Source organism: Malaclemys terrapin, chromosome 4 (assembly GCF_027887155.1).
Source record: "Malaclemys terrapin pileata isolate rMalTer1 chromosome 4, rMalTer1.hap1, whole genome shotgun sequence".
NCBI classification, from domain to species: Eukaryota; Metazoa; Chordata; order Testudines; family Emydidae; genus Malaclemys; species Malaclemys terrapin.
The window spans coordinates 139,927,613-139,942,353 of record NC_071508.1 but is presented as its reverse complement, the minus strand read 5'-3'; the positions used below and the strand labels follow the sequence as shown (position 1 = coordinate 139,942,353).

At 39.9% G+C, this 14,741-nt stretch overlaps 1 protein-coding gene across 1 annotated transcript in view; it reads left to right on the top strand.

Annotated features, from left to right (window-relative positions):
• Nucleotides 1-6,081, top strand: part of SLC38A6 (solute carrier family 38 member 6) — a 56,183-nt gene extending 50,102 nt beyond the window's left edge. The window contains exon 16 of the mRNA XM_054025676.1: nt 603-6,081. Within this exon, the coding sequence (XP_053881651.1) occupies nt 603-683 (81 nt within the window). The 3' untranslated portion in view covers nt 684-6,081. The remainder of the gene's footprint in view (nt 1-602) is intronic.
• Nucleotides 6,082-14,741: the final 8,660 nt, after the last annotated feature.

Genomic DNA, 14,741 nt, shown 5'->3' with positions numbered 1-14,741 from the left:
CAGCAAAGCTGTCTATAAATCAGTAATCTGCTTACTGTTATAACAGTTTTAATGCTGTTGAAAATAGAACGCTGTTTCTAAACATGGTTTCCAGAGCGTCTCTCTCTGTCCACCCTGGCTGCTCTAGCAGTGTTCGGAATGTGTTTAACTAGAACTGTCTTTTAAGTAGAGTTTAAATTCTGTTTCTTAACTTGCTTTGAGCCCCTGTGTGCATAGGGTCAAATTAATGAAATTCCTGGAAAGGAATTAATGCCAATATGCAAAGTTCATCTACACAGTTCCCAGGTGGATAGTGTGGACACACTAAATCGGTTTTGAAAGGGAATTCTTTGTGAAATCCATTCCCAAAGCAGGCTTAGCTTAGTGTTCATATAGATGAATATCTTTCTGAATATATTTAATTTTGTGTTGGAAAGAGCAGCTGTGTTTAAATACTTGGTTATTTTAAACATAGAAGATGATTTAAAAATGTGCTGTTAAGGCCTGTCAATGCATTAGAGGTAGAATTTCTTTTTCATAGTCAGGGTCTTAATAGCAATTCTCAGAAGTATAAATTGAATTCTGCTGTTCAACATTCACTGTTTGTTCTTCTGTCTTCACAGGCTTGTGCATTGTTTATTTTTGGCATACTTGTTGGTCTCTTAAGTTTAGCCTTAATCATTTTCAATTGGATTAATCAATAAAATCCCTTCCATTGCTTCTTGAGCTGGACTTGAGAAAGACAATGCGAGCAAAGACTTCCAGCAACATATTGCAAATTCTCAACTGAATGCTGGACATCTTCACGAAGAAACCCTTCAGGAGCTGTGTATGAAACAAGTAACATTTTGTTTGTTTACACTCATGTCTGTTTCTTTGACTGGTTTACTTCTTGCACAATTAAACTCTTCCATTCTACAGATATATTAGTCTTAAAATGACTTAACGTTACCCAGGTGAAGAGGTCACTTTACGAGAGGACATTATATAGTGTGCTTACAATGCAAAAATATTTTGTTTAAGGCTTTCAGATCTTAGAGTCAGAGGTTTGCATCTGCATCTGAACCGGCCCAGGCACCAAGAGCTGAAAGGGGCTTATTTCCTGTGTTCTGGCTTGGATTCAGCTGTTTTCCCATGAGATGGGCAGATTTTACAAAAACTTGTGCCATTCATAATACTGGAAGTCTCACAACAGCAATTGCAAATCCTTTTATATCACTTTCATTAAAATAGCTTGCAAAATTTTACCACCCTCGCGTTGAAATCTTGAAACTGATTGGTCTCCACACTGTCACCCTACCCAATAGGAAGATTTCCCCTCCCATCAGCATGTTCTTCTATTTGAAATTGCACTTTAAATTATGTATAGTTTATACTTCAGTGTATTTAGGCCTTCTTGGAATGAGTGTGTCAAATAAACTCTGTGCCCTTCTAGGATATTTGATGTGTATTTTGGAAGTGCTAGCAATAATTTTTATTTTGCACTTAAGATCTTCCAGCATTTCCATTACAAATGTATTCAAAGCATTTAGAGGCCTGATTTTTTTAAATTTTTTAAGCCCCCTGTCTCTCACAGGTGTAACTCGGTTAGCTTCCACTGGAGATACTCTCATAAGTATTACAGCAAGAAGGAACCATTATGATCATCTAGCCTGATTTGCATAAGACAGGCCATAAAACTTCATTCAGTGATTCTGGCTTCTCGCCCAATAATTTATGGTTGAACTAGAGTGTGTCTAAATTTTACACTGGTGTTAGTTAGAGAAGAATCAGACTCCAAGAGTGAAATCCTATTGAAGTTAATGGGACTTTTGCCATATAGGACCAGAGTTTCACCCCACATTGCTAAACTCTTGCGTATCCCCTTATGCACTATTTATGCTTAAAATGAAATCTGAATGCCATTTTCAGCACCAGTTGGACTTCCTCTGAGGTCTAATCCACACAATGCTGAAAATGGTATTGGCAGCCCAGAGCCAACATTGCTCACACCAGAGGAGCTGAAACAGTGATAGGAATGATGGTCAATTTTTAAAAATGTGTTCGTTGTAGAGAATATCCTTTAAAACGAAAACGCTCTAATCTATAGATTTTTATCTTCTAAGGAAGTTAAGACTCCACAGAAATGAGACCTACATAAAGTTAAGTAATTAGACCTCAGACTGGAGCAGCACGATTTAGAGGCTTGGAAACTTCATTATTTCCAGATGTGATATTTCTTTTAATCTGATTTACTACTTACTTTTACATCTGAAATGTAGAATAAGATACAGAAGTGAAACGCTCTAAAGTAACATTTATGCAATTCAGCTGAATTTTGTAACTTTAATTTAAAGTAAACTCAGCTGACACAATTTTCAGTTGTGCAGTTGAGGGAAGTCAGATGCAAAGATAGCTCTGATCACCAGCTCTAGTCCTGGGCCAACAGAGGGCCAAACAGGACTGCTTCAACTTCCAACCACAAGAATGGGTACAGTCTATTCTGCGAACCCAGGATTCCTCCATGCCAAAGAGAAATCTCAGCTACCCTTTGAGTCTACTATAGAGACAGACCAATGTGCTGCTTTGATGGAGCAAAGTGACCTGATCAGGGCCCAGGATCTGACCTTAGGAGTTTCTGTAGCATATTTCTCTTGTCTTCGTGAATGAACATAATATAACTCATGACAGTTTACAGTGTAGCCCTGAGCTGAACAAAACTGTTGGGGAAAGTTTGGATACCGCTGAACATAAGAAGTTTCCTGCCTCCTTTGATCAAGGGATTGGCAGTGTGGATTACTGTGGAAGCCTAGAACAAACAAACATGAAGGAGGCTCTCTATCCTGCCTTTGATCCCTCTTGCAATTATTCCCACATTTTACTCCCGATAAACAAATATCACTATCTTTTCTTCCCATGGTATGTCTTAATTTCCCCCTTCTCCTAAATGTTCAGCTGCTCAGATATTTCAATGAGTAGTGTGAAAACCTAAATCTTGGGTAACCTAAACTTAAATCTTGGATAGCTGTTACAGAGCCATCTTGGGTAAATGTGACAGTGGGGACAATTGTGAATCAACTACTTTTTTTTCATATGTGGCCTGATCCAAAGACTATTTGAAGTCAATGAGCATCTTTCTATTCATTTGAATGAGCGATGATTCAGTCTCGATGTTTACTTGTAGCTTTTTTGCAAGGACACTAATAATCTACAAGAATATTAATCAAAATTTAGGGAAATTTCTGTGGGGATTCTTTATTTCACATATTACTTTGCCCTGCTCTCATATCTTAATATCTGGTAATATCTGCAAGACATAATTATGGTAATCTAAAAAAGTATTTTAAACTGCACAGTAAGTTAACATTAAAAACTTAATTGGGTGAACTGGAAAGCTTATAAAAACCTGGCAAGATCTGCAGTTTTCTTATACCTCCCTAGAAAAAAAATGAAAGTTGTGCCCAGCATTAAATCTAATACCCTGCTCTTCTGAAAGGACTGGATTTACAATCGGGTTTATGTGCATAATTTTGAAGACTGCAATTAAGGAAATTTCTGAAAGCATATGAACATACCAATGCTATATTTCCCATTTAAAATACAAACTTTACACTGTAATATAGGTAAACATGACACTTTTAACATCGCTGGGTATTGCCAAAGAACTAAGCTTTTAAATGGCTAATACTAGTTTGTGAAGTTACTACTCCATTAAGGGGAATGGAAGCAATTCACACCTCTGTTGGAGCTGTATTATTTTAGTCTAGGTGCAGAGTAGTGCAGACAAGACAGCAGTGCATTGATTTATAGTATCAGGGTTATCTTCACAAGGAGAAGAGTTACAAATGTTGCTTTTTAAAAGAAATATATCTATAGGAAATTAAGTTTGGCAGAACCTAAAATCTAGAGAAATAAGCTGAATTTCCAGAATACCTACACTTCTATTGTCCTTGCTCGTATGCTTGCCTATACTGTGGGAGAGTCACTGGATAAAAGCTACCATTTCTCTCCCCTCATTAATTATATCGGTATTTTATACCATTGTCCTCATGTCAACATTATCTTTAAAATTTATTTACTGCTTTATAAATAAGTTAAATGGAAATAGAGGGAAAAGTGGACCATGCGTTTACCGGGTCGTTAGCACTAATGTAGCTACAGTAACATAGTGATACCAGTACAAATTCGCAGTGTAGCTGCATTGCATCAGTGCAAAATAGGGCTTGCACCAATGCGACTTACAAGAGAGCTGGATGAAAACTTTTCATTGAATTTTTTTATGAAAACAAATTTTTAAACAGATTTTTTTTGTATGATCATTTCTGTTTTTCATTGATATTTTTCAAATTTGTGTTGAAAATTCAAAAACCCAATTAAGAAAAATGCACTTTTCAAAAACTAGGGAAAATTTTTCTTTGAACATTTTTTTAAAATAAAGTAGCTCTTTCAGCTAGCTTCACTTAGCCGAGCGAGCCCCATTTAGTGCTAGCTAGTTCAATATGTCTGTTAGGTGTTTGCATGATAATGTTACACCAGTGCAACCCCAGAGGGTTTGAACCAATGATTTTTCCCCCCAATCCCGCGCTCATAATCTATGTATCTTTTTCTGTAGTTGGGTGAGTGTGTGTGTATCCTAAATGAAAATGCTGATCATTGTAAGAGAGATGCAGGTGAATTGGGAGAGATATAAATGATTTGGGAACATTTTTAGCCTAAATAAATCAGTCTCTCTCCCATTGCCCTTGCCCGCACGTTTTGAATGATCAAATTACAGAGCTATCTGTGTTTAGCTAGGTGAATACGGTATTTCTGTTCTAGTCTCTCGTTACTGTAAATGTTGGAAGCAGAGTTAAGGAAAATGAAGTTATGAATAAAGGAGCTTGCTTGTACTCATTGTAACATGTTTTTAGTTTTTGCGAAATTCTGACATTTTTCTATATTTTAGTCGGTGCTATCTGGTAAGCAGTTTGCCTCTTAATATTTACATAGTGCTTCGTTGTCACAGCACTAGGAATGTAATCTAATTAAGATTCTCTGCTGTATATATCCCTGTACGTTTAACACAGTTGAGTCTCTTGTGCCTTTTGTTTCACTACATGGTAGGTCTAAGGCCTTGTTTACATTACTGTGGTAAGTCAACCTAAGTTACGCTATGCTAGCTACGTGAATAATGTAGCTGGAGTCAGTGTAGCTTAGATCGACTTATTGTGGTTTCTACACTGTGCTGCGTCGACGGTAGTACCTTAATCTTCTTGTTCCGGTGGAGTACCAGAATCGACTGGAGAGCGCTATGTGGTCGATTTAGCGAGTCTAGTGAAAGACCCACTAAATCAACCCCTGCTGCATCAATTGCAGCAGTGTCAAGTGTAAGTGTAGTAAGTGTAGACATGGCCTTAGATGAACTGAATAGTCATGTTCTGATGTATATTTTTGTATAACATTCCCATTATTTTCAATTGGACTGTCACTGAGCAGAAAGTGTTTTTAATTTAACAGCCCAACTATTTAAAGATGCATTGTGCAGAGGATATGGGATGGAATGTATAGTGTTTATTTCTGATAAGAAGTGTGGTGGGAATTGTCCCATTTTTTGGAGGATTCCTTCCATGCAGCACTTGAAGTCATGCCTGGCCAGAATTCTGAAATAATTTAATAAATGTCTGATCAATTTGAATGCATCATATTTCACACTCAAGAACAGTAGAAATTACATCCTACTAATTATAACAAAATAATTATGTACTGGTGCAATGCTATCGCTGTCGTTTTTGTCACTGTTCTGATAATACCCACTTTGAGATACATGCTTAAACAGCTGATGTTTACAATGTTTTCATGAGAGAGAAAATAAGCTTACAATCCTATTCATACATTTCTCGTGCTCTGTGAAAATGTAATTTTATGTGGGTAAAAATAGTGTATACATTTAGTTCCCAAAGTTCATTTTTTAAAACACTGTGAAGCACCTATTTTACTGGAGACACTAACACTCTGTATAAAACTGGCTCAGAATCAGGACCCTCGTTATGAAGACAGTTTTGCCAAACGTGAATTCAGATATTTTTTTTTTCTTTCTCAGAGGTATGAATTTCTGTGTATGTGCAAATAAACTATGCAACGATGTGTGATTGTGGAAATAATTGCGTTTAATTTATTTTATTGACTATTAAGGAATGCTGTTAATAGCCCTAGAATCTGCGATATATAAAAAGAGAAAAAGATCTTGGATTTTTTTCACCAATGTAACTCAGTTACTAGTTCAGTTTAATTTAGTAAAATATCAGATTAAACTAAACTGGTGTAAACACTGTTGAAAAGGGTTTCAGTGTACTAAACTATCTAGAGTGGCTCATAAACATGGGTGCTGACCTTAGGGCAGACTGTTACAAACCAGGACACAAACCCCAAATTGGTTCTATAATTAGATTTCCACAGCTATCGAGTGTGAACTCCTCAAGCACTATAACAGACCGTCCTCTTAGGCACTGTGGTCTATCTTGCCACCCAGGCAAGCCTGCCTTTGTGACAGATGGTCTCTTACACCAAAAATCACAACAATAGTCAGGTTACTCCTAGTCCCAAAGGATCAGTCACTCACCCCAGGTCAGTTGCACCGCAGATCACACCAGAGACCACGCTTGTAGCCAATCCCGTAATAAACTAACTAAAGATTTATGAACTAAGAAAAGGAAACGAATTATTTACAAGGTTAAAGCAAGTAAATATATGCACACAAATGAGTTGTACTTAGCTGCTGTAACATGAAAGCTCTATATGTCCGTTAGAGCTAACTCAGCAGGGGGAACCCTGGCTTATGCTTAGAAATATTGTCCTCTCCAAATTCCCAGCAACATAGTGATATAGTTCCTTCTGGTCAGGGATCTTTATTACCTTCCTCCAGAGTTCAAACTTTAATGGGACGAGGGTTTGTGCACATCCCCTCTTCATGGTTGTGGGGGAAGCAATCAACAAAGTATTTTGGTCACTGATGTTCCACAACGATTTGTCCGACGTCCATAGTTTTTCTTTTTTGGGCAGGAGATGATAGCTTGTGTTAAACTAGTATTTCACACTTGGTAATGCTTCTCTCCTGACTAGGGATGTTTACAGTTTCATAGCAAACACTTTTATAGTTATAAAGCAAACACTTAAATATCACCTTTTAACATGGTATACAGATATTATAAGTGGGATTAATGCATGCAGCAACTCACAAGCATTTCATAAATTCCAAACACAAAACACATGTTTATAAACTGAACATGTCTTTTAACAGTGCTAACACGCAGGTGAGCCAGACTAGTTTCCAGCTATGCATTTGTCAGTGTTCAGTGAAGCTTGGGGGCCTTGGCATGAGTTGGCACCTGATCTACCAACATCACACAGTGATTCTAAATGAAAGGTTTGTGCCAGTATACTTAAATCAATGTAGTTACTGTTTCAAGCTGTGTCATAAGTATAAAGTAAGAATGCTGCATGTGGGTAGTATACTTTATATAAAAAGGTGCTCAGATACTACAATGATGAGAGCCATATCTGTACCTAGCTAAACTAAACCAGAACTGTTTCATTTCAAATAACCCTGCTCACCCCTTCCTGCCATCCCAATAACAAACAAGAGGAAGGGGGAGTGAGGTTTAGTTGAACCCAAATTTGAACCACCCACGCTCCTGGCTGTTTTTCTGACACCCCCTCCTTACTTTCCCCCTCATCTTGCTTTCTCTCCCCCCTTCACTTTAAGAAAAGAGAGAGGGATGGAATCCTAGTCCCATTGAAGTCAGCATGAGGTTTGCCATTGACTTCAGCATGGCCAGGACTTTGCCATTAGGCTGCAGCCACAAAATTTTGGTCCAATTTCGCGTCCAGAGTTTGAAAACCTTCTCTCAAAAGTCCAGGTGTATTGAGATTGTGTTCCAGGATATCTTTGTGTGGGTCATATAGGTGTTTATATAGAAAATATACATATCTATATCAATATGACCCTTTTAAAAGAAAAAGGAGTTGGTTGCCAAATTGCCACAGATTAAATTTATTTTAATCTTTTTACCTTTGTAGGAGAAATACTTATGTAATATCTAATTAAAGATTCAAAATCAGATCAGCAAGCGAACTGGACAGAGTGTTAAACTATTCTGAGTAAAACAGATCATGGACAATTATTTTTTTGAATTAGGCTTTGATTTTAATTCAATACCTAAACTGAAATTATAGTCCTGCAGTTCAATTTAAAGCGGAAGGAGCTTTAACTGTAGCTCCTTTTTTTTCCCTTTTTTTTTTTTTCCCCCCTGACTGAAAGTCTTAATAAGGGTGTATTTTTTTTCATTTGTTTTCTGTTTTTATTCAAGCAAAACCACCAACGGCTGAAAATTTCAAATATTAGGTTGTCTAATCCCTAGATCAGTATTTTCCCCAGGAATTGCAATGAGGGGAGGTGTTCGAATTTACATGGGGGCGAGAGCCAATGGATGAGACTCTGAAGGCAAAGGTGGGCTGTATGGCACCTTAGTAAAAACTGAAAAATGTTTAATGACCATTTTTAGATTTAAAATAGTCTCACAGTTAAAGCTGGCTATTCAAGCCTTCTATGAAGCACTACAGTAACTCACTTAAAGTTGTCCCTGTTAACGTTTCGTTATATTGCTGATCCATTAGGGAACATGCTCATTTAAAGTTGTGCAATGCTCCCTTCTAAGGTCTTTGTCAGCCGCCTGCTTTGTCCACTGCTTGCAGGAAGAGCAGCCTGTTGCAGCGAGCTGGTGGGGGCTTGGAACCAGGGTGGACCGACAGCCCCCCTATCGGCTCCCCGCTCCCCTAAGTTCCCTGTCCTACAGCCGCCCAGCAGGCTATCAAGGCATTCAGCTGTCCCTCCCCCCACTGCCATGTGCTGCTCCTGCCCTCTGCCTTGGAGCTGCTCCCAGAGACTCCTGCTTGCTGTGCAGGGGGGGAAGGGAGGGGCTGTCCCCACTCCCCTACTCCTGCACCCCACTTATCCCTTCTCCATATAGAGCAGGGAGGGGACACAGACGGAGAGAGACAGAGAGAGCTTGGGGCAGCAGCTGCTGTCTCAACTTCCTGATCCACTTAAAAAGACAATGCACTTAAGAGTGAGTCACCTTACTTAAAGGGGCAGTGTGAATCTATCTCTCTCTCCCACACACAAGGTGTGTGTCTGTCTCTGTCTGCTATGCTGTCTTACCCCCCCCCATGTTTGTGCTGCCTTGTGTGTGAGGCTACATTAACAACAATGTGTTAACCCTTGAGGGCTCAGTGAGTGCTAGTTCATCATTTAGCAGCAAGGCATTCCCTGGGAAATATCCCTCCTTCTTCCACCCTCTAACTTCACCACCTCAACCAAGCTTCACAATCATCATAGCTGTGATCAGTATTAAAGTGTTTAAAATGTATACTGTATGTATGTCTATAAAATACATAGTTTTTTTGTCTGGTGAAAAAAATTTCCCTGGAACCTAACTCTCCCCCTCCCCCCATTTACATTAATTCTTATGGGGAAATTGGATTCGCTTAACATCGTTTTGCTTAAAGTCGCATTTTTCAGGATCGTAACTACAACGTTAAGTGAGGAGTTACTGTACATCTACATTTTTCTTGGTTTCTTGTAAGTTTGCATAACTCTGTTAATGAGCTTCTTGAATGCAACGTGTTCACTTTCAGAACACAAACTTCTATTCAATGATGAAAAAGAATGCTCAACTGTAGCTGTTGTGACTGGGAGTAGCAAGAGATGAATTCCTACTTCTTTCATCCCAGGAAACCTAACACAAAGATTGGGTCGAGCCACTAGTAGTAATGATAAAAAGATGTTGAAGTCAAATCTTCATTCATTCTTCATATGACATTCCACTTTGTGTTCAAATTCTCTATTCTGTCCTAATTACATGGCAGGCCCATTACTGATAATGCCTCACTCCACTCAGCTGTCAGTGTTTTATAAGACAGGCATCTGTAAAAGCTACATACAGGTTTAGTAGAATCCAGAAGTCGCTGTTGTAGATTTGTAAGAATCAAGTCTATGCACTTTTTCAGCTGGCTTAATAAACACTTCTTGTCGTCCTCTTCACTTAAGGATTCAACATAAGTGCCTTCATTCGTCAACTTCTGTACCTCAGTCCTTGCTCCTTCCAATGCGTTTTCAATGGATAGCTCTCTGATTGACGTTTCTGTTGCTGAACAAAGATCTACCACCATTGTAGCAGATGCCTGGAGGGCATTGTTTAATAACTAAAAAACAGTAGACTTAAAAGAGAGAATAGCAATTGTCTTCTCTAAACATAGTAGCAAAAGTAGTCCACCAGGTCTCACTGCTTAGATCCATGCCATCTTGGTAGACACTTTCCAAAGCCAGTCATAATGGTTGCAGTAATTTTAAGACATCAGCCAAGGATCACTCATGAGAAAGCTAGTGAGTATTTCCCAGGATGGACTAATTTGAACTTAGTCCCAGAGCATCTTCTATTTTTTTTTTCAAGACATTCAGTCTTTTCAGACTCTTGCTGGAAAAAAAAGAGTAACAAAGACATTACATTTATGGCTTTTAAAAATGTCTTTTGAAGATTCTGCAGCTCATATTAGTGTTGGTTGAGTAGATCATAGAATCGTAGGACTGGAAGGGACCTTGAGAGGTCTTCTAGTACAGTCCCCTGCACTCAACGCAGGACTAAGTATTATCTAGACCATCCTTGACAGGTGATTGTCTAACCTGCTCTTTAAAACCTCCAATGATGGAAAATACCACAACCTCCCTAGGCAATTTATTCCAGTGCTTAACTGCCCTGACAGGAAGTTTTTCCTAATGTTCAGCCTAAATTTCCCTTGCTGCAATTTAATCCCATTGCTTCTTGTCCGAGCCTCGGAGGTTAACAAGAACAATTTTTCTCCCTCCTCCTTGGAACAACCTTTTATGTACTTGAAAACTGTTATCATGTCCCCCGTCCCCTCGCCCTCCCTCAGTCTTCTCCAGACTAAACAAATCCAGTTCTTTCAATCTTTCTTCATAGGTCATGTTTTCTAGACTTTAATCATTGTTGTTCCTCTCCTCTGGACTTTCTCCAATTTGTCCACAACTTTCCTGAAATGTGGTGCCCAGACCTGGACACACTACTTCAGTTGAGGTCGTAACAGTGGAGTAGAGCGGAAGAATTACTTCTTGGCTCTTGCTTACAAAATTCCTACTAATACATCCCAGAACGATATTTGCTTATTTTGACTCATATTTAGCTTGTGATCCACTATAACCCCCAGATCCCTTCCCGCAGTACTCCTTCCTAGGCAATCATTTCCCATTTTGTATGTGAGCGATTGGTCGAGCCTTCCTAAATGGAGTACTTTGCATTTGTCCTTACTGAATGTCATCCTATTACTTCAGACCATTTCTCCAGATCATTTTGAATTGTAATCCTATCCTCCAAAGCACTTGCAACCCCTCCCAGCTTTATAAGTGTACTCTTGATGCCATTATCTAAATCACTGAGAAAGATATTGAACAGAACTGGACCCAGGACCAGTCCCTGCAGGACTCTACTCAAAATGCCCTTCCAGTTTGACTGTGAACCACTGATAACTACTCTCTAGGAGTAGGAACAGTTTTCCAACCAGTTATGCACCCAGCTTATAGTAGCTCCACTTAGGTTGTATTTCCCTAGTTTCTTTATGAGACGGTCATGCAAGACCATATCAAAAGCCTTACTGAAGTCAAGATATACCACATCTACCACTTCCTCTATATCCACAAGGCTTGCTACCCTATCAAAGAAAGCTATTAGATTGGTTTGACACTATTTGTTCTTGACAAATCCATGTTGACTGTTGTTTATCACTTTTATTATCTTTTAGGTGTTTGCAAATTGATTGCTTAATTATTTGCTCCATTATCTTTATGGGTACTGAAATTAAGTATGTATAGGAGAGATTAGGTTTACACTTTTCTCTAAGCAAAGCTTGTGTGACGCTGTATAAAATATGGGGGACACTTTATGATATTGTTGCAATATTGTAAAATTGCAAGGAATCTGACCAGATATGCCATGTGAGGTATCTGAACAGATTATAATTTGCCACATCTGATGATTTTATTTATATGTTTGTATCGCCTTTGTGTTATGAAATATCTGGTATATCTGTATTTCCAAACTTGTGCTGTGTTTCTGTGTGACACTCCCAGGCAGATTGGATCAGCATGGCCTAGCCTGTTCGATGTCCCATCAAGGGTCATCAGCTGTACAATGAACCCATTGAAAGGCCAGGGACTACACCTTATGACTCAGCAATACATGCAGGGCCATGCCTATGGACAGAACTCTAACGCTTTTCCATGCCATGTGCTGTAAAGTTTGTGTTTGGGACCCAGGAAGTATAAGCCACATGGCAAAAGGAAAGTGAAGGGCAGCTGCATTATCTCCATTTTGTCTTCATTCCTGCCTCTTACATCTGGAGAAACTTTTCTACAAACTGAAGTTCTGAACAAAGGACTGAATGACCCATCCAAGCTGTGGATGTGTTCCAGAGGGACTTTCAAGCCAGCAAACTTGCCAATATTGCTACGAACCTGATGTATGGAAGTTTCTGTATGTATCTGTGTGACATTTTATACCTCGGAGGAACACCCAGCACCCCCATGTTCATCCTTATAATATGATTGTGTGGTATCTAATGCAAAGTTTGTCATGTCGGGTGTCTTCAGAAGGCTCATGATGTACTGAGCATTGTTGTTATGGTAATGTTATAGGAATGTTATAGGTTGCAATTTCATGTATATAGTTATGAGGCTGAAAATATGTCCTCATGGCTTAAAGCAAGCCTAGGCAAAAACTCTCCAGAAGCAGAGGGAAGTTCACACCTTATCAGGGCATGTATGGGACAAACCCGGCCTAGCCTCACAGGAACAAAGGACACTGGCTTAGGCAACAACAAAGGATCTGTTGAACTCTCGAGTGAGTCACCCCCCCCCCTTCCTTTGGTCATTTTGGGACTGCGATGAGGTAATGCTCACCTGATTCTGAAGGTGGGGGGCAAAGTCAAGAGGGAAGAAAGGACATGATAAAAGGGAGAGATGTTTGCCATGCGCTCGCGCTCTCTCTTCCACCTACATCTACAGACACCACACCAAGTGACTGAAGCGCTGATCAAAGGGGAGAGCCTGGCTGAAGAGCAAGCAGCCAGCCTGTGGTGAGAAGCATCTAAGTTTGTAAGGGCACTGAAAGTGTTAAGATCAGCTTAGAATGCATTTTGCTTTTATTTCATTTGACCAAATCTGACTTGTTGTGCTTTGACTTATAATTACTTAAAATCTATCTATCATAGTTAATAAATTTGTTTGTTTATTCTACCTGAAGCAGTGCGTTTGGTTTAAAGCATGTCAGAGACTTCCCTTGGGATAACAAGCCTGGTACATATCAATTTCTTTGTTAAATTGACAAACTCATATAAGCTTGCAGCATCCAGCGGGCATAACTGGACACTGCAAGATGGAGGTTCCTAGGGTTGTGTCTGGGACCGGAGATATTGGCTAGTGTCATTCGGTTGCACAATCCAAGGAGCAGCTTACATACCAGAGGCTGTGTGTGAACAGCCCGGGAGTGGGGGCTCTCACAGCAGAGCAGGGTAAGGCTAGCTCCCAGAATCAAGAATTGGAGTGACCTAGCAGATCACCGGTCCGGATAACGCCAGAGGTGAACGTCACAGTGGCGCAGCAATCAGGGTGTATGTGCAGCTTGTTACTCCAAGTGGAGTTCACACTTTAAGCACTAAAGAGTCCTGTGGCACCTTGTAGACTAACAAATGTATTGGAGCATAAGCTTTCGTGGGTGAATACCCTCTTCGTCAAACACATGTAATAGAAATTTCCAGAGGCAGGTATAAATATGCAGGCAAGAATCAGTCGAGATAATGAGGTTAGTTCAGTTAGGGAGGATGAGGCCCTCTTCTAGCAGTTAAGGTGTGAACACCAAGGGAGGAGAAACTGCATCTGTAGTTGGCTAGCCATTCACAGTCTTTGTTTAATCCTGAGCTGATGGTGTCAAATTTGCAAATGAACTGAAGCTCAGCAGTTTCTCTCTGAAGTCTGGTCCTGAAGTTCTTTTTGCTGTAGGATGGCTACCTTTAAATCTACTATTGTGTGTCCAGGGAGGTTGAAGTGTTCTCCTACAGGTTTTTGTATATTGTCATTCCTGATATCTGACTTGTGTCCATTTATCCTTTTACGTAGGGACTGTCCAGTTTGGCCGATGTACATAGCAGAGGGGCATTGCTGGCACATGCTGGCGTATATAACATTGGTGGACGTGCAGGTGAATGAACCGGTAATGTTGTAACTGGTCTGGTTAGGTCCTGCGATGGTGTCGCTGGTGTAGATATGTGGGCAGAGTTGCCATCGAGGTTTGTTGCATGGATTGGTTCCTGAGTTAGAGTTACTATGGTGCAGTGTGTGGTTGCTGGTGAGAATATGCTTAAGATTGGCAAGTCGTCTGTGGGCGAGGACTGGCCTGCCTCCCAAGGTCTGTGAAAACGAGGGATCATTGTCCAGGATGGGTTGTAGATTACTGATGATGCATTGGAGAGCTTTAAGCTGACCTCAGCTTAAACCTCTCCAACAACGCTTCCTCAGCTCTTGTCCACTCACGCCCCTTCTCTACCTACGCTACATTGATGACATCTTCATCATCTGGACCCATGGGAAGGAGACTCTGGAAGAATTCCACCACAATTTTAACAGCTTCCACCCCACCATCAACCTCAGCCTGGACCAATCTACATGGGAGGTCCACTTC